Source organism: Trichechus manatus, unplaced genomic scaffold, assembly GCF_000243295.1.
Source record: "Trichechus manatus latirostris isolate Lorelei unplaced genomic scaffold, TriManLat1.0 scaffold00059, whole genome shotgun sequence".
NCBI classification, from domain to species: Eukaryota; Metazoa; Chordata; class Mammalia; order Sirenia; family Trichechidae; genus Trichechus; species Trichechus manatus.
Window position 1 is genome coordinate 3,765,080 of NW_004443995.1, and position 25,594 is coordinate 3,790,673.

Here is a 25,594-nt window from a genome sequence, read left to right on the forward strand (position 1 = left end):
AGCAAGCTGGAGCTGGGAGATCCTCCATTTTCCCATACCTTAGCAGGCAGGGTTTGGGCACATGACCAAGGCTCAACTACTTGGACATTCTCACCCAGGACTTTGAATCTCAAGGTAATGAAGCAAAGTTTCCGGGGCAGTTTGGAAATTATTTGTGGTTGCTGTGGAAGCATCAAGTCCCAGAGGCACCTAGAATCAGGGTCCGAATTAGATTCTTCTGAGGCATTACTCTGGCTTTTGTTCCTGCCTGTTTCCAGAATCTTATTCTCCCACCTTTCTGTTAGTTCTGTGGCCTACCCTATAACCTCCCAATACCTTCTTCTTCTGCCCATACTGACCAGAGTTGGTTTGTTGTTTGGAACCAAAATTCTTAAATGAATTATATACAATTTGTAAAACTGACAATATATCGAAAATTTATACCTACCTGGCACTTTCATACTGTTTCACAGTCATTAAGGTATCTTCAATAGTTTTATTTACCAAAGTGTTCACACTAGCAATGAAAAAATTAATGGCTCCAAGAAGAGTCTCTCCATTTTTAGCCAGCAGCTTCTGGGTATCTGCATTGTAGCCAAATTCTTCCTAAAACAAAGAACTCGCCTTAACTTATTCAGTAACAAATTAGCAAACTTGATTAAAAAACATCTTCAATTTATCACTAGTGGGAAAATATTTGATTTAGAAATACAGCTATAGAAGTTTTACTTTTCCTTTCAATATTTAAATACATATAAGAATTTATATCATAACTAGCTATTTAATTACTTTTAAAAATCTAGTAAACCAAAAATTTTATTAGCTGAGACATACAGATAAAATCTGAATAATTAAAAAAGATAAACTACTTTGCACTAGAAAAAATATTTTCATTTCTATTATTCTATAAGCACAGCTGTTAAGAAGAAAAATATAGCAGATTATTAATCACAAAAACAACTATAACTTTCACAACCAAATTAGGTAACAATTGGCTAAAACTTTCAAACATAAAATAGATCACAATTTTTTGTGTTTTAACTGAATCGCCTTAGAGTATAAACATTAACAAAGCACATTTCTTTGTAAATTTAGTGACCCGTAGTTGACTCCCGAGCTAAATTTTATACAGGCACACAGCTGAGGAAGGATCACTCAACACCAGCTCAAGTTCATTCTTTTTGAATAAACTGAGTCTTGCTCAGCAAACATTACACACCGCTCCTTCAGACATGGCAAGAACTAACCCTAAATTTCCACCAGTGAAAGCTTTGTAGTTCAAGTTTGATTAATTACCAGATAAATCATGAACACATGTGACCAATTAAAAAATGATCAGATTTTACTGTAAGATGTTATCATTCAATTTGAGAAATCTGGTATAATGAACTTCTCAATCTCAGCTGAAAAAATAATATTAAATTAACTAGAATCTTAGAAGATGCAAATTTAATGTTACTGCTGTAGCTATAATTAAATTTCTAGATGATAAAGTATCAATAATTTAATCAAAAGCAGAAAACTAAAATTATCCTTATTATGCTGAAAGCATTTTCCATTTAAGAACGGTCCATGTAACACTTTACTCTGGACTCAATATTCACTCTGGACTCAATCTTCAAAATTTTATATCTTGACTTCCAAATACTTCCGAATCTTGACTTACATAAAAAAGAAAATCAATCTGTCTATCAACTAAAATGAGAGGCAGAACAGGTGAAGATTTTCAGCACCAAATTTCTACATGCTGAATTACCTTACGGAAAATACAATAGTGCAGGAGGAAGCATTTTTACAGCTTTCAGAGAAGTCAACAGAACATATTACAATTATACTTATTTCATTTGGTATTTACGAACAGTTCACAGGCAAAATAAAGACTGAATAAACAAGAATAAAAATACAAAAGTTGGATTTGATATAAACACCATAGTTTATAAAATGTAAGGAAACCTTTTCTACTCACTTTTTAACAAAGCATATATCATTACACCACATCCCTGTAATACTGTGTTCATTTCTAAAGTTCTAAATATCCACAATTCCACATTATTAACTTTGAAAATGCCAAAATTTAACCACAGGGAGATTTAGGCAACTTAGAAGGCTGCTCTTTTTCTAAAAAACAAAACAAAAACCAACTAGAGTATAGTAAGATGAAATAGCAGTACACTGAAATCACACAGCAGAATAAGGAGTCTTATATTTATAAATGAGAAAAACAGGCTTAAACTCAAGGCAGACAAGAAGAGTACACTGACACTGTTCTGTTTCATGAGCATAAATCTCACCTATAATGCTGGGAAGGAAATGTGTATAGCACTTAAGATGTTACTGTGTTATTCGAAAACTCAACTGGCTAGAATAAAAGGACTTTTCTCTTTTACCGTATATAAAATAAAAAAGCCAAACCTGTTGCTGTTGAGTCAATTCTGACTCATAGTGACCCTATAGGGCAGAAAAGAACTGCCCCATAGGGTTTCCAAGGAGCAGCTGGTGGATTTGAACTGCCGACCTCTTGGTTAGCAGCCATAGCTCTTAATCACTGTGCCACCAGGGCTCCATATGGTAAAGTAAAAAAGATAAAGAGTAGTAAAAGAACATAAAAAAATTTGGACACTAGTTAGTAAGAAATGAATATACACATATATATGCATTAAATATATAAATTATATACAAATATATATAATTGATGCTGAAAATAAAATATGACTCCTAAAACTTATTTTTGGTTAAGATGATAATTATTTTAGAAAGCACAGTTGGTTAGGGGTGTTCTACACATTATTAGCAATTGTTTTAGTGATTACAAATAAACTAAACATAAAATAATCAAAAGGTATACATAACAAAGGGTATACATTTCAAGTTGTTTGAAAAGAACAAGGGGGTACTCGTGGTTTAAAATCAGGAAACATATGCGGCAGGCTTGTATCCTTTCACCATACTTATTCAATCTGTATGCTGAGCAAATAATCCGAGAAGCTGGACTACATGAAGAAGACTGTGGCATTAGGACTGGAGGAAGACTCATTAACAACCCACGATACACAGATGACAAAACCTTTCTTGCGGAAAATGAAGAGGACTTGAGACACTTACTGATGAAGATCAAAGACTACAGCCTCCAGTTCGGATTACACCTCAACATAAAACAAAAACCCTCACAACTGGACCAATAATCAACAACATGATAAACAGAGAAAATAACTTAAGTTGTCAAGGATTTCATTTTACTTGGATCCATAATCAACGCCCATGGAAGCAGCACTCAAGAAATCAAACTACATATTGCACTGGGCAAAACTGCTGCAAAAGACCTCTTGAAAGTATTAAAAAGCAAAGATCATTTTGAGGACTAAGATGCACCTGACCCAAGCCATGGTATTTTTAATCTCCTCATATACACGAGAAAGCTGGACAATGAATAAAGAAAATTGAAGAAGAATTGATGTCTTTGAATTATGGTGTTGGTGAAGAATACTGAATATACCATGGACTGCCAGAAGAATGAATAAATCTGTCTTGGAAGAAGTACAACCAGAATGCTCCTTAGAAGTGAGGATGGTGAGATTTCGTCTCATGTACTTTGGACATGTTATCAAGAGGGATCTGGAGAAGGACGTCATGTTGGGTAAAGCAGAGGGTCAGCAAAAAAGAGGAAGACCCTCAACAAGATGGACTGACACAGTGGCTGCAACAATGGGCTCAAACACAGCAATGATTGTGAGGATGACACAGGACTGGCCAGTGTTTTGTTGTACATAGGGTTGCTATGACTCAGAACTGATTCCATGATGCTTAACAACAACAAAAACATACATATCAAGGACAGGGTTATAGTTCTAATCTGCTATTGGAGAAGGAAGGCCAAGACAATTCTCTGATCTAAAAATCTGGCTGCTTTATATATAGAGTCAAGTGTCAAAACATTTGGATTTTTTTTCCTCTTTAGGAGTTCCTACATCACTTACATTGCTTGCCAGATACAAATTTACCTAATGTAAATGACTATGATTTTCTATTTATACATTATGAACAAATAATGGAAGCATCTGATTGGATCTAAAATATCAAGTTTTAGTAATACAAATTACCTAACTAGTAATGAATGGGTTATCTTACACAATAATAATACAGAGCAGTAAAAAACTAGAATTATAAGTACTAGTTAACAATTTATAACAATATGGTTTGAGTGAACTTTCCTAATCTTGATGTAGATGTCACCCTCTAGATTGAGAAAATAGAATGTGATTACGGTTATATGGTATAACAGAACTAGGAGTGAGGAGGCATGTGATAAAATGGCAAAAGTCTAGGTTTAGAATTTATAGGTTTGCGTTCAAATCTTGATTTTGCCACTGACTGGATCTGTGACTTTCATAAATTACTCAAATTCTTTGTACCTCAATTTTCTTAGTAACAAAATGAAGATAATTCCCTTGTAGACTTGACAGGACATGTAACTGGATAACCTATATAAAGTTTCTAACAGATACCAGGCACTCATTAAAAGATAATTTCTCCTTTTAAGAGATCTGCTTTTTTACTGCTGGGTGTTAACTGTTCCTCTACAAAATTAAGGAATTAGACTAATTTTCAAATTCTTCCTCAATTCCCAAGTGCCACAAGCCCAACAATAGCTATCATAACCATCATCATGTATTCAGTGCCACTATGTGCCAGGCACTGTGCCATTTCCCATGGATCTCAGTTAATATGGCAATAGTGGAAGGCAGTAGACCCCACCTCCTTACCACTTCTACAAACTTTACCTCAAAAATGGTCATGGAAATTTCAGAAAAGTAAATTCACTGGACAGTGGGGAGGGGAGGCAAGAGGAGGAAGACTCTAAACAGTCAAAATAAGGAAGAGGTCAAGTTAGTGTGCAGCCTCAAATTGCATGGAGGTTAATTAAGTGCAGGGCACTGGAGCAAGACACCTTTAGTTAAGAGTTACAGTTCAACCACTTACTACTTATATGGCCTTGTGAACACTTCTTAATACTCAGTAGACCAGGAAAAACAGTCATTACCATTTACCATCTGGCTCCAATGGACTTTTCTATATTTTGTATTTTTAAGTAATTTTATAACAATTTACAGAGGAATAAAGGAAAAGTGAAGAATACCTGTATTAGAAATGTTAACAAGAATTTAAACATAACAAGGCCAAATTTTTACTCCATATTTTCCTGGTTTTGAAGTTATATATACTCGAAACAGGCAATGTCCTTTGAATACAACTAACTGTTCATCAACTGTCATGTAAGAACCTAGAAAATGGCAAAGTACTTGAATAGATACTTCTCCAAAAATATACAAATGGCCAATAAGGACATGAAAAGCTGCTTGACATCATCAGTCATCCGGGAAATACAAATCAAAACCACAACGAGATACCACTTCACACTAAGATGACTATAATAAAAGACAACAATTGTTGGTGAGGATATGGAGAAACTGGAACCCTCATACATTGCTGGTGGGAATGCAAAATAGTTAGGCCACACTGGAAAACAATGTAACAGTTTCCCAAAATGTTGTACATAGAATTACTATTGACTCAACAATTCCACTCCTACAAATACACTTAAGAGAAATGAAAATATATGTCCATACAAAAATATGTACAGGAATGATCACAGCAGCATTATTTATAATATCCAAAAAGCAGAAACAAATAAAACTCCATCAAATGATTAATGAATAAATAAAATCTGGTATATCCATATGGTGGAATATTATTCGGTTAAAAAAAGGAATGAAGTACTAATACATGTTACAACATATCTTAAGTGAAAGGAGCCAGACACAAAAGATCACATATGACATGATTCCATTTATACAAAATATCCAGAATAGGCAAATCAACAGCGACATAAAGTAGATGAGTGGTTGCCAGGGGCTGGGGGGCGATGCATAGGACGAAACTGCTAATGGGTATGGGGGTTTCTTTTCGGGGTGATGAATATGTTCTGGAATTAGATAGTGGTGACCATACTAAGCAGTAAAAAAGCAAATCTCCTGAAGGGGACAAAAAATTACCTTTTAATGAATGCCTATTTTCTTAATTGTACACTTCACAAGGGTGAACTTTATGGTACGTGCAGTATATCTCAATAAAGCTATTATTAAAAATAAAGAACCTGGAATACATTCTTCTAAATACTGATTCTAGATTTCAAATACATCTTTAACTTATCAATACTTCTGGATCTTGTTATACTCATATCATCAAAATGGAACTTTTGAAAACTGTGACAGCTCATAATTTTGTTGAAAAGAAGATAGGTGTATTCTTTGTTGCACAATTTTCATTCTTAGATTTACAAACACCAGTTAGAACGTTCATTCCAATGAAATCTTTTCGACATTATCTATTTTCTTCAACTCATCTTTGTATACACTCCTGCCCTCAGCATTTGTCCACTAATAAACCCTATCAAGTACATTTTGGTGCACAAACACCATAAAAATGATGAAAGAATATATCACATGTCCTTTCAGCAAAATAATATGATTCAGGTTCTTATTAAAAAAAAACTGCAAGATGGAGTCATTCCTGTTGAATGACGAAATGGATAAAAAACACCGTGTCTCCTTTTTGTTCTTAAAAATATATTGTTAACTTACTGATTCTTGAATTTAAGGAAATTCATCTAAGATATCATCATCTGAAGACTCAGAGTCTAAGATGTCACATGTATTATTGATTATCCCATCATCAGAGTCTACAGTGCTGTCTCTTTGAAGTCATCTTCTGATTTACCTAGTGAGTAACGTGTAATTTCTTACTCTGTTACTGTCTTCTCTTTGCCATTATGGGCAGAAACTGAAGAATTCTAAATTCTCAACCGTGTTACATGAACATTACAAAAAAAAAAAAAAAAGACTACGAAGATGGTTTCTTTTGCACATAATTGCATGATAAAGAGTTTTATTCTATAAAAAAAAACAAGCAAATGTTCTCATTGAAAGACATCTAAGAAAGAATAAAACTCATGAAATACCACGCTTTGCAGAGGGTTAGAAGTGCTCAAACAAGAAATTAAAAAATTAACAGTGAGTACAATGGACTTGAATCCCGAGGGTTAACCTCTCAATCTATAAAACAAGGCAGGTTGAGTACTCTTTTTATTTCTCTCTTATCAAGCTCCCTTTCCCTGAAACTGACATCTTTTCTAGAGTTGTGAGGGCCATGAACAATCTTGTCAGCATAGGATTCTGGGAGACAGCTAGAGTACCTACCGAGCAAGTGATCTGGGCCAAGAGAAAACATACCAAATGCCTGACTTCATGGTATCGTCAGTTGAAACCCATTAACTAGTACAAAAACAACCCCATCCGTCATAGATAAGACATGTTTTTTTCCTCGTTCCCCTCTACATATACTTGCAAGTATATAAACCCACACCCCACACTGCTCTGCATGGACCTCTACTTGGGTGATTCGATGAAGCATCTGTCGCGAGAATCTTGGTGTCAACCTGTCTGTAAGTTCCCTATCAAAGCCATGTCTGATCAACCTGGCTTTTTCTGCCTCTTTTTTCAGAATTCGACCTGTGCCCCAGGAGCCACTCCTGCCACTGGTCTGGCGGGGTGCGACAAGGGTCCACTGGATCACTATCTTGGCAGGAGTTAAGTTTGGCCTTCTTAAAAATTATAAGAAATGTCTTAAAAGAACACCTCAAAATTCCAATCTTAAGAGTTCACCAAATCATAAATGTAACTAATTATCTCTTAGATAGTCTATTACAATTTCCCCACTAATAGCTAATGAAAATAATCTTACATGGAGTTCTAGTGACTTCAAACTCAGGTCAGCAAATGCATCTCCAAGTTGCCTTTGGGTATGCACCATCTGGAAAAGCTGGGTAGACAATGTCTGGGCCAGTCTTAGAATATTTTCGTATTTTTTCTTGTTATCTCTTAATATATCAATCTGAGCTTCCAGTTCAAGGTCCACAGTTCTTGAGCCACGGCCTAGCTTCTCAGAGATAATTTGTCGAGTGCACTAAAAGTGGAAAGATGTACTTTGTTTAGGGAGGAAAAAAGAACAAAGGGAAAAATAATACAATCCAAAAGTACACGTTAGCGGATGCAGCACACATCATTTTTTGGCTTCAACAATCTAGCCTAACAAACTGAAAATTGCCTGCTACCTTAGAAGTTCATCAGGACTCAGAAAGAAAATTTATTAGACATGTCTAAACTATTAGTAATCAGAGTGAGTTTAAAACTTGTCTAGCTAATTTATACGCTGCCAGATGACATCTCTCACATAATCATATTTTAAGCCTAGCGTACTCAGGTAGATTATTTAAAACAACAGGGATATTAGGCATTGATTTAGGAACAATATTGGACTGTCTTTTTCCTTCTCTTTTCCCTTTAAATAATTTGGATGTATGTGTTGAGGGGGGTGAAGAGAAGAGAGAGGGGGAAAAAGAAGGAAGGCAAGGAGAGGGAAAGAAAGCGAAAGGAGAGAAGGAGAAAGAGGGAAAGAAAGTAGAAGAGAGGGGAAAAGAGATTGATTTTGATTGGTGAGATATTTCTGAAGTTTTTTTTTTAACCTTTACCCAGACAGCATGCTATTAAATTGTTATTCTAGTGTGCTCCAAAAATAGCGGTACAGGAACCTGCAATTTTTATAAAGTACCTAATTTCAGAACTTGTAGAATTAAGTTTTCTAGTAATAATTTTTGTTGGAAAAAAAATTATAAGAAACTTTGTCACTCAAGAATGTATTTCAAGGGAAACCAGATAGAACATTAACAGACTCAACACATCATTGAAAGTTATCAAATATATTCTAGAAAAGTAGTAAATAAGTAATTTGGAGATATTGCCAATTGCAATTTTTTAAAAAGTTAGCAATTTTTTAAATATTGTCTTTTAAAGTTTTGGCTACAGAATTAATATTAGTTGTAAAATTAAAATAATGCAGTATTATATAAAATAATCTTCAATTTCACTAAATAGTAGAAGGCTACTATTTAGTTTGATGGCTATTCTAGACTTTTCTTTACATATAAAACCATCAAATATGTTTTCAAAGTAAACATGACATCATGCTATGCTATACATATCCTACATTTTTTTTGTCTGAGCAAACTATCTTGACACTTTTACTTGTCAATACACATAAATCTATACTTATCTTTTTAAAGTTAGCATATTGCATACTACTCATACATTTTTCAGTTTAAAATGGAAACAATTCCCTGACACACAACTCTAATCTCATCCATCAAGGCTCTTTATGAACGAATATTTCTTACAGAGGAGTCCTCTTTTAAAAACTAGAGAAATTCTTAACACTATAGAAAATGACAGGATGGGTGAGAGGCCAAAGCCACAGAAGGAGGACAAAACTAAGTACTATAGAAAATATACAAACAAACACTCCTGGGAGATGAAAAGCACATCAACAGAAAAGTTTAGCAGGACATATTGTGATTTTAATGAGAAAAACATCAGCAAGAAACAATGTCTGAAATAATAACAAGATACGTCATTCATTCCCAGACTTTGCATCCACACAGGATTTTCCCTATGCAATATTATCAGAGATGTTTACTCCAAGTACCTGCCACAGCAACTCAGATGTAATAATCTATTACAAAGTTAAAAAGCCAGAATTCATTGAAGGACCTTTGCAGACTGGGTAAAATGAAAGAAACGTCTACTGCTGTCTGAATGGCCATTTATTCACAGAAATAATGATTCAAGGCAGGCAGTAGGGTCAAAGTTTTAATAAGAAAATTTTTTTGTTTCCAGGAAGCCAAGGAAGGAGAAAAGCAAGGGGATACTGACTGTGAGGTGTTATGGATTGGATTGTGTCCCCTCAAAATATGTGTTGGAATCCTAACTTACACCTGTGTATGTAATCCTGTCTGGAAATAAGGTTTTCTCTGTTAACGAGGCCATATCAGTGTAGGGTGTGTTTTAAACCTATTCACTTCTGAGACATAAAAAGAGCAGATCAGACACAGAAGCAAGCACAAACTGAGGAAGACAGAAGTACCTGTGAGGATCCACAAGGAGTGGAGGAACCTTAGGGTTACAGAAGCTGAGGCAAGGACTTCCCCAGGGCAGACAGAGAGCACCTTCCTCCAGAGCTGGTACCTGAACTCAGACTTCTAGCCTCCCAAACTGTGAGGAAAGGGGCCCTGGTGGCACTAGGCTGCTAATGGAAATGGTCCTTGGTTAGAACCCACCAGCTGCTCTGAGGGAGAAAGATGTGGCAGTCTGCTTCTGTGAAGATTTACAGCCTTGGAAACCCTACAGTTCTGCTCTGTCCTATAGGGTCTCTATGAGTTGGAATCAACTTGATGGCATATAACAACCACAACAACAAACTGTGAGGAAATAAATTTCTGTTCTTTAAAAATCACCCACTTGTGGTATTTTTGTGGAAGCAGCACTAAGAAACTAAGAGATTAGACATATTCAGATAAATCTGGATACTTGAAACAAGTTTTGAAACTGAATTTACAGAGCTTGTAATTCCAATACTGATAATTACATATTCTTAAAGAAAATCTAAACCATCTGGACATAGTGCTTCAGATTGCCAACAAGCAGCTTTGTAAACAAAGTTGTACTGAGAAGAAACAAAGTTGCTAGCCATTTTCCCACTCATCAGGGACCCCAGAGCAAGTGTTTCACAGGATGCCCGAAGGCGAGATTTTATTTAAATTGCTTCCTAGTGTCTACTGAAGTTGAAATACAAAACATATGCTGGAGATTAGCATACATTATAAGCAAATTAAAATTAAAATGGAAGAAGATTAAGTACTTCAATTCTCTCCTTCAGTGTTCTTAAAAATGAAAATGACTTACAAAGAGCTGATGGTGCTGCTGTTGTTTTTCATACTTATAAATTAAGAATTCATTTTTGAAGACAATAGGACCAAATGAAGGAGTCCTGGTGGTGTAACGGTTAAGCGCTCAGCTGTTAACCAAAATCTGGGCAGTTTGAACCCACCAGCGGCTCTGCAGGAAAAAGACTTGGCGATCTACTCATAAAGATTACAGCATAGAAAACCCTATGGAGCAGTTCTACTCTGTCACATGGGGTTGCTTTGAGTCCAAAATCAACTCGGTGACACCTAACAACAACAAAGATCAAATGAAGCAAAGTTAAAAGAGAAGGGGAAGCTCAAATAAATCACCACCCTATATAGATAACTAACTTAAGGAAGGGTAGTTGAAACAAAGTGACAAAGAGTGGACAAAATACAATAAATCACCATGATACTGAGTCATGAATTTACAAGATAGTTACTGATAGCACCAAGATAATGCCAAAAAGTGAATAAAGATATTTAAGTATCAGGAAAGGAATAATTCATAACAACTCACAGATATTAAAAGGGTTATTTAAAAAAATTTATTGTGCTGTAGGTGAAAGTTTACGGTACAAATTATTTTCTCATTCAAAAATTTATACACAGATTGTTTTGTGACGCTGGTTGCAATCCCTGCACTGTGTCGGCACTCTTCTCTTTTCCCTTTCCATCCCGGGTTCCTCGTGTTTATTCCTCCAGTTTTCCTGTCCCTTCCTTTCTTCTCTTCTTTGCTTTTGGGCAGGTGTTGCCGATTTGGTCTCGTATAAGTGATTGAACTAAGAAGCATGTTCCTCACGTGTGTTGCTGTTTGTTTTATATGCCTATCTAATCTTTGGCTGAAAGGTGGACTTTGGGAGTGGTTTTAGTTCTGAGTTAGCAGGGTGTCCAGTGGCCACAGTCTCAGGGGTTTCCCAAGTCTCTGTCAGACCAGTATTTGTCCTTTTGTGATTGACTTATTTCACTCAGCATAATGCCCTCCAGATTCATTCATGTTGTGAGATGTTTCAAGGATTCATCATTATTTATCATTGCACAGTATTCCCTTGTGTGTATGTATCATAATTTGTTTATCCATTCATCTGCTGATGGGCACTTGTTTCCATCTTTTTGCTATTGTGAACAATGCTGCAATGAGTATGAATGTGCATATGCCTATTCACGTGACACTTATTTCTCTATGATATATTCTTAGGAGAGGGATTCTGGATTGCATGGCATTTCTCCTTCTAGCTTTTTAAGGAGCCACCGTATCATTTTTCATAGTGACTGTACATTTTACATTCCCACCAGCAGTGCAAAACAGTTCCTAGCTCCCTGCAACCTCTCTAACATTTGTTATTTTCTTTTTTTTTGATTAGTGCTGGTAATGACGATGTGAGATGGCATCTCATTGTAGTTTGATTTGCATTTCTCTAGTGGCTAATGATCGTGAGCATTTCAAGTGTTTGTTATTCGTTTGAATGCCTTCTTTGGTGGAACAGATTATTTGTCTTTTTGTTGCTGAGATGTTGAAGTATTCTATAGATTTTAGAGATTAGACCCTTGCCAGATATGTCATAGCCAAAAATTTTTTTCCAAGTCTTTAAGTTCTCTTTTTTACTCTTTTGGTGAAGTCTTTTGATGAGCATAAGTGCTTAATTTTTAGGAGCTCCCAGTTATCTAGTTTATCTTCTGGTGTTTGTGCATTGTTAGTTATGGTTTGCGCTTGTATTTATGCCATGTATTAGGGCCCCTAGCATTGTCCCTATTTGTTCTTCCGTGATCTTTAACGTTTTAGGTTTTATATTTAGTCTTTGATTCATTTTGAGTTAGTTTTTGTATATGGTGTGAGGTATGGGTTCTGTTTCATTTTTTTACAGAAGGACATCCAGTTTTGCCAGCATCATTTGTTAAAAAGACTGTCTTTTCCCCCATTTAATGGGCATCGGTCCCTTGTCAAATGTCAGCTGACCACAGGTGGATGGATTTACGTCTGGGTTCTCAATTCTGTACCACTGGTCTATGTTCTGTTGTTGTACCAGTGCCAGGCTGTTTTGACTACTGTGGCTGTATACTAGGTTCTGAGATCAAGCAGTGTGAGGCCTGCTACTTTGTTCATTTTCTTCAATAACACTTTGCTTATCTGGGGTCTCTTTCCTTTTCATATAAAGTTGGTGATTAGTTTTTCCATTTCTTTAAAGAATGCTGTTGGTATTTGGATGGGGATCACATTACATCTGTAGATCGCTTCGGGTAGAACTGACGTCTTCACAATGTTGAGTCTTCCCATCCATGAGTATGGTATGTTTTTCTATTTATGTAGGTCTCTTTTGGTTTCCTGCAGTAGTGTTTTGTAGTTTTCTTTATACAGGTCTTTTACATTCCTAGTGAGATTTATTCCTAAGTATTTTATCTTTTTAGGGGCTATTATAAATGGCACTGTTTCCTGACTTCCTTTTTGAAGTTAGTTTTGTTGGTGTATAGGAATCCAACTGAGTTTTGTATGTTGATCTTGTATCCTGCCACTCTGCTGAATCTATTAGTTCCAGTAGTTTTGTTGTGGAATCTTTGGGGTTCTCTATGTATAGTATCATATTATCTTCTAATAGGGATAGTTTTACTTCTTCCTTTCCAATTTGGATGCCTTTTTTTCTTCTTCTTGCCTTATTGCTCTAGCTAGGTCTTCCAGCACAATGTTAACTAGGAGTGGTGATAAAGGGCATCCTTGTCTTTTCCCTGTTCTCAGGGGGAATGTTTCAGCCTCTTTCCATTGAGAATGATGTTCGCTGTTGTTTTTGTATAGAAACCCTTTATTATGTTGAGGAATTTCTCTCCTATTCCTGTTTTATTGAGAGTTTTTATCAGGAATGGGTGTTTGACTTTAAAAGGGTTATTAAGGGTAAAGGATAAGGAACACAGGAACACAGAAGAAGGAAATACCAGAAAATAACCAGGGGAAATAGGTGAACCAATAAATGAATGAAGCAATATGACAAGAACAGGAATGAAAGTTTAGAAGACATTGGCTTAAAGACAGCAAAGGTTAATTTGATAAGGGTGTGAACATTGATGGTAAATTCTTAAACATTTCTAAAAATCATTTAATGTTTGAGAAAGATGCCAGCAGCTGTAAACACTGAAATTATTCCCAAAAACATTAGATAGATTTTTAAAAATGCTCTATTCTAGACTAGGAAAAAACAAAAGCAAACAAACAAGAACTAAAAACCAGAGTTCATTATTCCCAACTCTTCCTGCAGATGAGAATAAATAAGAAAATAAATGAATTTTAGATTTAAATTTTGTGAGTAAAATCAGGTAGATTAAGATAATATTTAACAAGATGGGTTCAAGGCCTAAACTTAAAATTGCTCTGTTATGGATTGAATTGTGGCCCTCCCCACTCAAAAAAATGTGTCCACTTGGCTAGTCCATGATTCCCAGTATTGTATGATTGTCCACCATTTTGTCATCTGATGTGATCTTCCTATGTGTTGTAAATCCTACCTCTATGATGTTAATAAGGTGGGATTAGGGGCATTTTTGTTAACAAGGCAGGACTCAATCTACAGATTAGATTGTGTCTTAAACCAATCTCTTTTGAGATATAAAAGAGAGAAGCAAGAAGACAGACAGAAGGTCCTCACACCACCAAAAAAGCATCACCTGGAGCAGGGCGTGTCCTTTGGACCTGGGGTTCCTGTGCTGAGAAGCTCCTAAGACTAGGGGAAGATTGATGACAAGGACCTTCCCCCAGAACCGACAGAGAGAGAAAGCCTTCCCCTGGAGCTAGTGCCCTGAATTTGGACTTCTGGCCTCCTGAACTATGAGAGAATAAATTTCTCTTTGTTAAAGCCATCCACTTGTGGTATGTCTGTTATAGCAGCACTAGATAACTAAGACAGAATTTGGTAGCGGGAGTGGGGTGCCCTAAAATGTGGAAACAGTTGTGAAACTGAATGGACAAAGGCTGGAAGAGTTTTAAAGTGCCTAATAGTAAAAGCCTAGAATGCCTTGAAGAGACTGTTGGTAGAATTATGGATGTCAAGACAATTCTGGTGAGGACTCAGAAAGAAGTGAGGAAAGCTGTTACACTGGAGACAGTGAGAAGCAACAGCAGAGACAGTGCAGGAGTTGACTCATGGAGTGAGACAGCTGAAAGCCTTTGCACCTTCCTGACAGAGTGGGGTACCTTCAGGCACTTACTGGTGGAACTAGGATTTCCGACCCACGGAGCGAGAGAGCTGAGTGCCTTCCGGCTGAAGTTTACTGGCGAAGTCAGGTGCCTCCAGGCACTTATCGGTGGAGCTACAGAGCTTAGGAACACTTGCCTGATCAGGGCAGATGTGGGTCTGAGGCCCAAGGGGCCGAGAGGCCAAGGAACCAGGAAGCAGAAGCTGAAGAGACAAGGAACACAGGAAGCAGAGCTGCCTCAGTCTCAATATGGCCATAACCTATGGGGTCTCAAAGGATGGAGTCGCCACTCAGATGGACTAAGAGAATGAGGCTACCCAAAGCCAAGGGAGCAGAGCTCCTGTTATAGTGGGCCTGGAAGGCAGAGTTGAAGCACAGGGCCGAGGGGTCTCCACTCAGAATCCCAAGAGTGTGGCTAACACTCAGAGTCTGGATGGCAGGGCCATTGTGTAAATGGTCTCAGAGAACAGAGGATTATTTTTAAACCTTGAGGGCTAATATAATGTTTTCTGCTGACCTTCTTGGTGCCTGTTATCCCTTCTTTCTCCAATTTCTCCCATTTGTAATAGAAACGTCTAGCTTGTGCCTATTCCACCACTGTACCTTGGAAGCAGATAACACGTATTCTAGAATTTACAGATGAAGAGAAATTTTTGGATTTTGGACTTGTAGTTAATTTAAGACTTTTGCTGTGGTATGATGGGGTGACTGTGTTTTACATGTGGCAAGGACATGAATTTTGGGAGGCCAAAGGGTTGAATGTTATGGATTGAACTGTGTCCCCCCAAAAAAATATGAGTCAGCTTGGCTAGTCCCTGATTCCCAGTATTGTGTGATTGTCTACCTTTTTGTCATCTGATGTGATTTTCCCATGTATTGTAAATCCTACCTCTATGATGTTAATGAGGTGGAATTAGTGGCAATTATGTTAATGAAGCAGACTCAATTTACAAGGTTAGGTTGTGTCTTAAGTCTGTCTCTTTTGAGATATAAAAGAGAGAAGCAAGCAGAGAGACATGAGGACATCACACCACCAAGAAAGTAGTGCCAGGAGCAGAACATGTCCCTTTGGACCCAGGATCCCTGCGCTGAGAAGCTCCTCGACCAGGGAAGATTGATGACAAAGCCTTCCCCTAGAGCTAACAGACAGAGAAAGCCTTCCCCTGGAGCTGGAACCCTGAATTCAGACTTCTAGCCTCCTAGACTGAGAGAATAAATTTCTCTTTGTTAAAGCCATGTACTTTTGGTATTTCTGTTATAGCAGCACTAGATAACTAAGACATGCTTCTATTATATATTTGTCTTTAATAACCAGACTAGGGTCTTAAGGCTGAAAGTAACAACCAATGAATGCAATGCTAAATATCATTTCTGAGGAAAAACCTTAAAGTATTTGCTAGAGAACAGAAACATATGGAAGAAATTAAAGGCAGGAATAATCAGGGACCTGAAGTCCCAAGAAACAGATGATGAAAGTTATACCCAGAATCAAGTTTCCCAAGAGTGAAATGGATAACAAGCACAGTCCTAAAATCAGCCAAATCACAATCAATACTTAAAGGATTATCCAAATAGCAATTTAGCTCAAAATTTGGGCCAAAAAGGCCAAAAAGCTGGGAGAACAAAGTCATGTAGACCCAATAAGGTTATTACACTCTGAGCTTCTTTTGGGAGAGAGGCTTATTATGTCAGTCGATATATCCAGCTATTGTTGTTGGTGGTGGTAGTTGTCCTCAAGTCAGTTCTGACTCATGGCAACCCCATATGTGCACAGTAGAACTGCTCCATAGAGTTTTCAAGGTGTCTTGGTCATCTAGTACTGCTGTAACAGAAATATCACAAGTGGATGGCTTTAATAAAGAGAAATTTATTTTCTCACAGTCTAGTAGGCTACAAGTCCAAATTTAGGGCGTCAGCTCTAGGGGATGGCTTTCTCTCTCTGTCGGGTCTGGAGGAAGGTCCTTGTCATCAATCTTCCCCTGGAGTAGGAGCTTCTCCGTGCAGGAACCCTGGGTCCAAAGGATATGCTCTGCTCCCGGCACTGCTTTCTTGGCAATATGAGGTCCCCATGTCTCTCTGTTTGCTTCTCTCTTTTATATCTCAAAAGAGACTGGCTTAAGACACTATCTAATCCTGTAGATCTCATCAATACAACTGGTGCTAATCCATCTTATTACATCATAGTGATAGGATTTGCAATACACAGGGAAATCACATCAGATGACAAAATGGTAGACAACCATACAGTACTGGGAATCATGACCTAGCCAAGCTGACAGGTATTTTTGGGGGATACAATTCAATCCATGATACAAGGCTATGACCATTTGGAATCAGATTGCCACGCCTGTCTTCCAAGGCACCTCTGGATGGGTTCAAACCCCAACCTTCTGCCTAGCAGTTGAGTACTTAACCGTTTGCACCACCCAGCCACCTCATTCAGCTATCAGCTCCATAAAATCATGTAAGTCAGAACTTTCTTTTCCTCTTTCGACCTAGGTGAAACACCCAAATTAAACTCTGATGAAAAAATTTCACATAAAAATAAAGTGATCACTTTGAAAAAATGATGCTTCTTTCACACTAATTTATACCATGGTAGAACGTTTTAAAGACTGGTCATTTTTATTAACACTAACTTCTGGAAAGACTGAATGTGGTACGTTAACACACAACAGATAAATTTTGGGTCCTAATAGTGATTTGACTCAAATTACTACAGATGTAAAAGACACAAGAGCAAGGAATAGATAGTTAACGTTGTTAGTTGTTAGGTGCCGTTGAGTTGGTTCTGACTCATACCGACTCCATGCAGAACAGAACGAAACACTGCCTGGTCCTGTGCCGTCCTCACACTTGTTGCTATGCTTGAGCCCATTGTTGCAGCCACTGTGTCAATCCGTCTAGCTGAGGGTCTTCCTCTTTTTCAATGACCCTCTATTTTACCAAGCATGATGTCCTTTTCCAGGGACTGATACATATCTAAAGTATGTGAGATGTAGTCTCACCATTCTTGCTTCTACTGAGCATTCTGGATGTCCTTCTTCGGAGACAGATTTGTTCATTCTTTTGGCAGTCCATGGTATATTCAATATTCTTCTCCAACACCACAATTCAAAGGCGTCAATTCTTCTTTGGTCTTCCTTATTCATTGTCCAGCTTTCACATGCATATAAGGCTATTGAAAACACCATGGCTTGGGTCAGGCACACCTTAGTCTTCAAGGTGACATCTTCGCTTTTCAACACTTTAAAGAGATCTTTTGCAGCATATTTGCCCTATGCAATGTGTCTTTTGATTTCTTGACTGTTTCCATGGGTGTTGATTGTGGATCCAAGCAAAATGATAACCTCAGTCTTTTCTCCGTTGATCATGATGTTGCTTATTGGTCCAGTTGTGAGGAGTTTTGTTTTATGTTGAGGTGTAACCCATACTGAAGGCTGTGGTCTTTGATCTCCATCAGTAAGTGTTTCAAGTCCTCTTTACTGTCAGCAAGCAAGGTTGTGTCATCTGCATAACACAGGTTGTTAATGAGTCTTCCTCCAATCCTGATGCCCCATTCTTCTTCATACAGTCTAGCTTCTCAGATTATTTGCTCAACATACAGATTGAACGGTATGCTGAAAGGATACAACCCTGATGCACACCCTTCCTGACTTTAAACCATGCAGTATATCCCCCCGTTCTGTTCATACGATCGCCTCTTGATCCATGTACAGATTCCTCATAAGCACAATTAAGTGTTCTGGAATTCCCATTCTCCTCAGTGTTATCCATAATTTGTTATGATCCACACAGCTGAATGCTTTTGCATAGTCAGTAAAACACAGGTAAACATCTTTCTGGTATTCTCTGCTGTCAGCTAGGGTCCATCTGATATCAACAATGATATCCCTGGTTCCGTGTTCTCTTCTAAATCCAGCTTGAATTTCTGGTAGTTCCCTGTCAATATACTGCTGCAGCTGCTTTTGAATGATTTTCAGCAAAATTTTGCTTGCATATAATATTAATGATACTGTTCGATAATTTCTGCATTCTATTGGATCACCTTTCTTGGGAATAGGCATAAATATGGATCTCTTCCAGTCAGTTGGAAAGGTAACTGTCTTCCAAATTTCTTGGCATAGACCAGTGAGCATTACCAGGGCTGTATCCGTTTACTGAAACGTCTCAATTGGTCTTCCGACAACTCCCGGAGACTTGATTTTCATCAATGCCTTCAGTGCAGCTTAGAGTTCTTCCTTCAGTACCATCGGTTCCTGATCATATGTTACCTCCTGAAATGGTTGAACGTCGACCAATTCTTTTTGATATAGTGACTTTGTGTATCCTTCCATCTTCTTTTGATGCTTCCTGTGTCGTTTTAATATTTTCCCCATGGAATCCTTCAGTATTGCAACTCGACCCTTGAATTTTTTTTTTCAGTTCTTTCAGCTTGAGAAATGCTGAGCGTGATTTTCCGTTTTAGTTTTCTATCTCCAGGTCTTTGCATATGTCATCATAATACTTTACTTCGTCTTCTCAGGCTGCCCTTTAAAATCTTCAGCTCTTTTACTTCATCATTTTTTCCTTTCGCTTTAGCTACTTGACATTCAAGAGCAAGTTTCAGAGTCTCTTCTGACATCCACTTAGGTCTTTTCTTTCTCTCCTGTCTTTTTAAGGACCTCTTGCTTTCTTCATGTATGATGTCCTTGATGTCATTCCACAACTCATCTGGTCTTTGGTCATTAGTGTTCCACGTCTCAAATCTATTCTTGAGATGGCCTCTCAATTCAGGTGGGATATATTCAAGGTCATACTTTGGCTCTCATGGACTTGTTCTAATTTTCTTCAGTTTCAACTTGAACTTGCATATGAGTAACTGATGGTCTGATCCACAGTAGGCCTTGTTCTGACTGATGATATTGAGCTTTTCCATCATCTCTTTCCACAGATGTAGTCGATTTAATTCACAGATGTTTAATTCTTCTGTATTCCATCTGCTGAGGTCCATGTGTGCAGTTGCCGTTTATGTTGGTGAAAAAAAGGTATTCGCAATGAAGAAGTCGTCAGTCTTGCAAAATTCAATCATGCCATCTCTGGCATCATTTCTATCACCAAGGCCATATTTTCCAACTACAGATCCTTCTTTGTCTCCAACTTTCGCATTCCAATCACCAGTGATTATCAGTGCAGCCTGATTGCATGTTTGATCAATTTCAGACTGCAGAAGTTGTAAAAATCTTCAATTTCTTCACCTTTGGCCTTGGTGGTTGGTGCGTGAATTTGAATAACAGTCTTATTAACTGGTTTTCCTTATAGGTGTATGGATATTATCCTATCACTGATAGTGTTGTACTTCAGGCTAGATCTTGAAATGTTCTTTTTGACAATGAACGCAACCCCATTCCTCTTCAAGTTGTCATTCAAGCTGGCAGAGCAGAGTATATGATTGTCTGATTCAAAATGACCAATGCCAGTCCATTTCAGCTCACTAATGCCTAGGATATCAATCTTCATGCATTCCATCTCATTTTTTGATGATTTCCAATTTTCCTAGATTCATACTTCATAAATTCCAGGTTCTGATTATTAATGGATGTTTGCAGCTGTTTCTTCTCATTTTGAGTCATGCCACAACAGCAAATGAAGGTCTCGAAAGCTTGACTCCATCCATGTCATTAAGGTTGACTCTACTTTGAGGAGGCAGCTCTTTTCTAGTTGTATTTTGAGGGCCTTCCAACCAGAGGGGCTTATCTTCCAGCAGTATATCAGATAATGTTCCACCACTATTCATAAGGTTTTCACTGGCTAATTCTTTTCAGAAGCAGACCGCTGGGTCCTTCTTCCTAGTCTATCTGAGTCTAGAAGCTCAGATGAAACCTGTCCGCCATGGGTGACCCTGCTGATGTTTGAATACCAGTGGCATAGCTTCCAGCATCACAGCAACACACAAGCCCCCACAGTACAACAAACTCACAGACGCATGGGGGAGATAGATAATAGCATATGTATATAAGAAAAGGTAGATAAAGAACAAGGAAGACACCAACTAACCAACACAAAAGACAAAGGCTCAAATAAACAAAAGCTTAAACTTTAAAAAATATGCAATTTTCAATTAGTAGGATCTGGTTCAGAAAGAAGACCTGTGTTCTTTAGGTTCAAAATGTATGGACATAGAATGTTAATAATTAGAGGCAAATTTCATGAATAAATGAACAAAGGATTGGCTGAAAAAACAAATGAATGAAGATGAGTCCGACATGGAAGATAAGCAAGTAAAATAAAAAGGGGGCACGAAGGGGAATTCCACGCAGGAGGCAAAGGCAGCCTCATGAACAAAGCCATAGAGGCGTGAGAAAAGATAGCTTGTTTAGGAAATCTCTGATAACTGCTATGGATCACTGGATTCACAGATTAAAAAGAGGGGCAGTAGGAGATGAGGTTGAAAAGGCAGATAAGGGTCAGATTCAAGCAACTGTAAATACAATACGGATTCATGGAAGGATTCTAAACTGGAGTGAATTACATTAGGCAGAGTAGAAAATGGAGTCTAAGAGATAAAGGTATCTATAGCAGCTTTACATCTAAATATATTCCAAAGCAATATATTTCTTCATTTTTATGTATCATCTATCAGTTAATAACCATTTTAGTAGCTCATAAAATCTGAAAATGTAGTGGAAAAAGTCAGTAGCAAAAGAGTAAATTTCAAATTTTACAAGCTACTAAAATCATAAAACAAAGCACTTTGTTCTCTAATTGAATTTCCATGTTTAAACGGCATTAAAAACCAAACCCATTGCAGTTGAGTCGATTTCAACTCATAGCGTCCCTACAGGACAGAGTACAACTGCCCCATAGGGTTTCCAAGGCTGTAAATCTCTTTGGAAACAGACTGTTAGATCTTTCTCCCTTGGAGTGGCTTGTAAGTTCAAACTGCCAACTTCCGGTTAGCAGCCAAGAGTGTAACCACTGTGCCACTGGGGCTCCAATATGACATTAGTCTCCTCTTAATGTTCATATAATTGTAGTATAAAAATTTGGATAACATACAAATGAAAATTCCTAGAGCCATTTAGGGTAGAAATATTAAAAAATTACAAACCTTGTAGGTGTTTAGACTCCATTTTCTAACAAGTTCTAATTTTTCCATTGCAGGATTTTTAATTTCATCAGCTAGAATAACCGGTCCACTTTTTGTCTGTGTTCTCTGGTCACCTGTATGATTACAGCAAAACACAAACCAGATAAAGACAAGTGGGGAAAGAAGGCAAAACACTGATGTTGTTCAAATTAAACTATTTATGCATTTAAACAATAAAAAGGTTCTCACAAAGTGAAGGACTAGAACTTCCTGGAATCCTTGAGGATAATTTCCTAATCACTTAGAAAATATTTCTGTTCATTAAAAACAAATGCCATGTGGTTTGGCTATCTTCTAGTAAAAAATAAAATTCTGCTGCAATCAGTCTTCTTTTTCGTGTAAGCTGCTGTTCAACTTCAAGAAAAATGAAATTTCCACAACTAATCTTATAACTTAATGACCCTAAAGAACAGTCATTACCAATAAGAGTCTGAAAAGCTACGAATTCCCCCACAGTGACCTCCTTTCACTGTACTATGTAGACCAGAGCAAAAATAGAACATTGCTATAATTTTGGAGGATTTGAAAACATAATTCATATTTTAAACAGTCATTAAAAATATCTTACCACCAGTATAAAATGCGGGGTTGAAACAAGATCTACATTCTACCTCCTTTTCTCAAGAGACAAAAAAAAAAACTTCCATAATTAATAAAGGCAGTGCTACAGCCTTGACAACATATTGTTCCAACAATTCAGAAATTATGACATGAGAGCAACTATATAGCTTTTAGCAGTAAAATATTTTTCATAGCAGAACAGTGTTTAAATGTTTATGACACTAGTGATTTGGGATGGAAACTTTCTGATTTAACAACAACGAAACAAGAGAAATAAGAAGAGAAATGGTTTAAAAAAAATAGGTTCAGCAAAAATTTCTTTTCACTCTTTCTTATAGTCAGACCAGCCTTTACATAGCTTTATTGCAGTCTAAGATCAAGAACAGTGCATAAAATCAAACCCATTTAAGAATTTACAAAATTCTCATAAAAACAAAATATAAAATGTTAACACGTCATATAAAAAGAAATGTGGAGTTCTATTTTTTTCCGTTTTTTATAGTCTAGCCATATAAAAGTGTAGATCAAATTCAATGTCAAAAAGTTGATAATTTCCAAGTATTTTTCATCGGATACAACTGGTAATTACATAGTATTTTGTTGCAATCTGTAAATTTATAAACTCAGGCTGAAAATAGGAAGACACAAACCTTTCCACTTGACCCATTGCCAGTATAAACAGCCCAACTGTTGGAGCCTCCCCCCCGCCTCCACCCCGAATTTTTCTGTTAAACTGCAAACAGAGGGCAGAGCTGCAAAGCTGGGAATTTAGAATCAAATAAAACGAACCGACATTTTCCAGAGCAAAGAAAGAATGCTTTAAAATGAGTACATATTTTACAATTTTTTTTAAACCTTAAAATGAATTAAATATCAGGTTTGAGATAAAGCCTAATGACTCCGAAAAGACAGAAAGACAGACTATAGTGAGAAAGACTGTTTTCATAATTGTTTAAAAAAAAAGTAGCAGCCACCAAAAAAGTCAGAATAACATACACCTAAGAATATAAAGCAAGTGACTATGAAACTGAGTGTATTAGTTTAGCTTCAGCAGTAGCAAGAAGGGCTTTATTCAATCAGTGCAGTGAATACCTGCAGGAACAATTAAATCACTTCCTTGTTGAGCCAGTCGACTAGCTGCAACCCTGCTAGGAGACATAACAGATGGCAATGGTGGTGTTGGGGAACCTGAAAAGGGTAGACATTTAACTGTGAAAATCTTTTTCCTTCTCCACACACTGTACGTTTTGAAGGTTGGTTTACTGACATTTCCTTTAAGATATTCAAACACTACAATTAAAAAATGGAATGAATATATTTGCTCTCTTGCAGGAAAGGACTAACAGTAAATGGATGCTCCCAGGCTGAGTTCTTTTATAAACTTTTCATCAAACTATCAAAACCAAAACAAACATAACTATCTGAAGAAACCTGGCAAGATTATGTTTAAATAGGACTTCACCTAGACTCTCCTGTTTCTGAAGTCAATTAACAAAATATGATTAAGTAATTTCATAACTTGCTACTCTTACATACGAAGGAAAAGCACTTAAGTAAAAATTCAAAGGCTAAGCAGCATGCTTTAATATCCCTTACAGAAATGTGAATCATAGCCTTCACAGGAATTGTAGTCAAAAAATTAAAATCACAAATTAAATGTTACATAAACTAGTTGCCATCAAATCAACTCTGATTCATGGAGACCGATCTGTGTCAGAGTAGAACTGTGCTCATAGGGTTTTCAATGACTAATTTTTCAGAAGTAGACCACCAGGCCTTTCTTCTGAGGTGTCTCCGGGTGGGCTCAAACCTCCAAACTTTCAGTTAGCAGCAGAGTAATCGTTAACCTTTTGCACCACCCAGGGACTTCTCAGGTGGTGTGGTCCTTGCTATTCACAGTGTGGATTCAGGAGACCTACATTATGTCACATGAGTATTCATTAAAATGCAAAATCTCACGCCCTGCCCTGGACCTAATGAACCAGGATTTGCATTTCAACAAGATGCTCAGGTGATTTATATGTACCGTGAAGTCTGAGAAGTGCTAGTGTCGAGTCTTATTCTAACTAACCATAAAAATCACTCCTGGCACTTTTTAAACATACCTGGGATTCTCCTCAAGATTTACAGATTATCAGTGAAATAAGCATCTGTATTTTTTAATAAACTACTTGGGATGATTCTCAAACACAGCTAAGTTTGAAAACCAGAGGAAAGAACACAATTTTTTTTTAAATAAAATTTTTTTTTATTGTACTTTAGATGAAGGTTTACAGAATAAGTAGTTTCTCATTAAACAGTTAGTACACATATTGTCATAAATGACAATGGTTAACAACCTCATGACATGTCAACACTCTCCGTTCTTGACCTTGGGTTCCCTATTACCAGCTTTCCTGTCCCCTCCTGGCTTCTAGTCCTTGTCCCTGGGCTGCTGTGCCCCATTAGTCTCGTTTTGTTTTATGGGGCTATCTAATCTTTGGCTGTAGGGTGAACCTCGGGAGCGACTTCATTACTGAGCTAAAAGGGTGTTTGGGTGCCATACTCTCAGGGTTTCTCCAGTCTCTGTCAGGCCAGTAAATCTGGTCTTTTTTTGTGAATTAGAATTTTGTTCTACATTTTTCTCCAGCTCAGTATGGGACCCTCTGTTGTGATCCCTGTCAGAGCAATCAGTGGTGGTAGCCGGGCACCACCTAGTTGTACTGGACTCAGTCTGGTGGAGGCCATGGTAGTTGTGGTCTATTAGTCCTTTGGACTAATCCTTCCCTTGTATCTTGTTTTCTTCATTCTCCCTTGCTCCCGAAGGGGTAAGACCAGTGGAGTATCTTAGATGGCTGCTCACAGGCTTTTAAGACCCCAGACGCTACTCACCAAGGTAGAATGTAGAACATTTT

At 37.3% G+C, this 25,594-nt stretch overlaps 1 protein-coding gene across 17 annotated transcripts in view; it reads right to left on the minus strand.

Moving 5' to 3' along the window:
• The window catches only part of ARFIP1 (ADP ribosylation factor interacting protein 1), a 196,797-nt gene that overhangs the window by 67,249 nt on the left and 103,954 nt on the right, over positions 1-25,594 (minus strand). For 13 of the 17 annotated variants that reach the window (XM_004378817.3, XM_023733523.1, XM_023733520.1 and 10 more), the window contains 4 exons: positions 23,793-23,888; positions 22,101-22,213; positions 7,777-7,998; positions 428-585 (listed from right to left, as the gene is read on the minus strand). In XM_004378817.3, coding sequence (XP_004378874.1) covers positions 428-585; positions 7,777-7,998; positions 22,101-22,213; positions 23,793-23,888 — 589 coding nt within the window. The remainder of the gene's footprint in view (positions 1-427; positions 586-7,776; positions 7,999-22,100; positions 22,214-23,792; positions 23,889-25,594) is intronic. The other 4 variants (XM_004378818.3, XM_023733524.1, XM_023733532.1 and 1 more) reach the window with 1 other exon arrangement.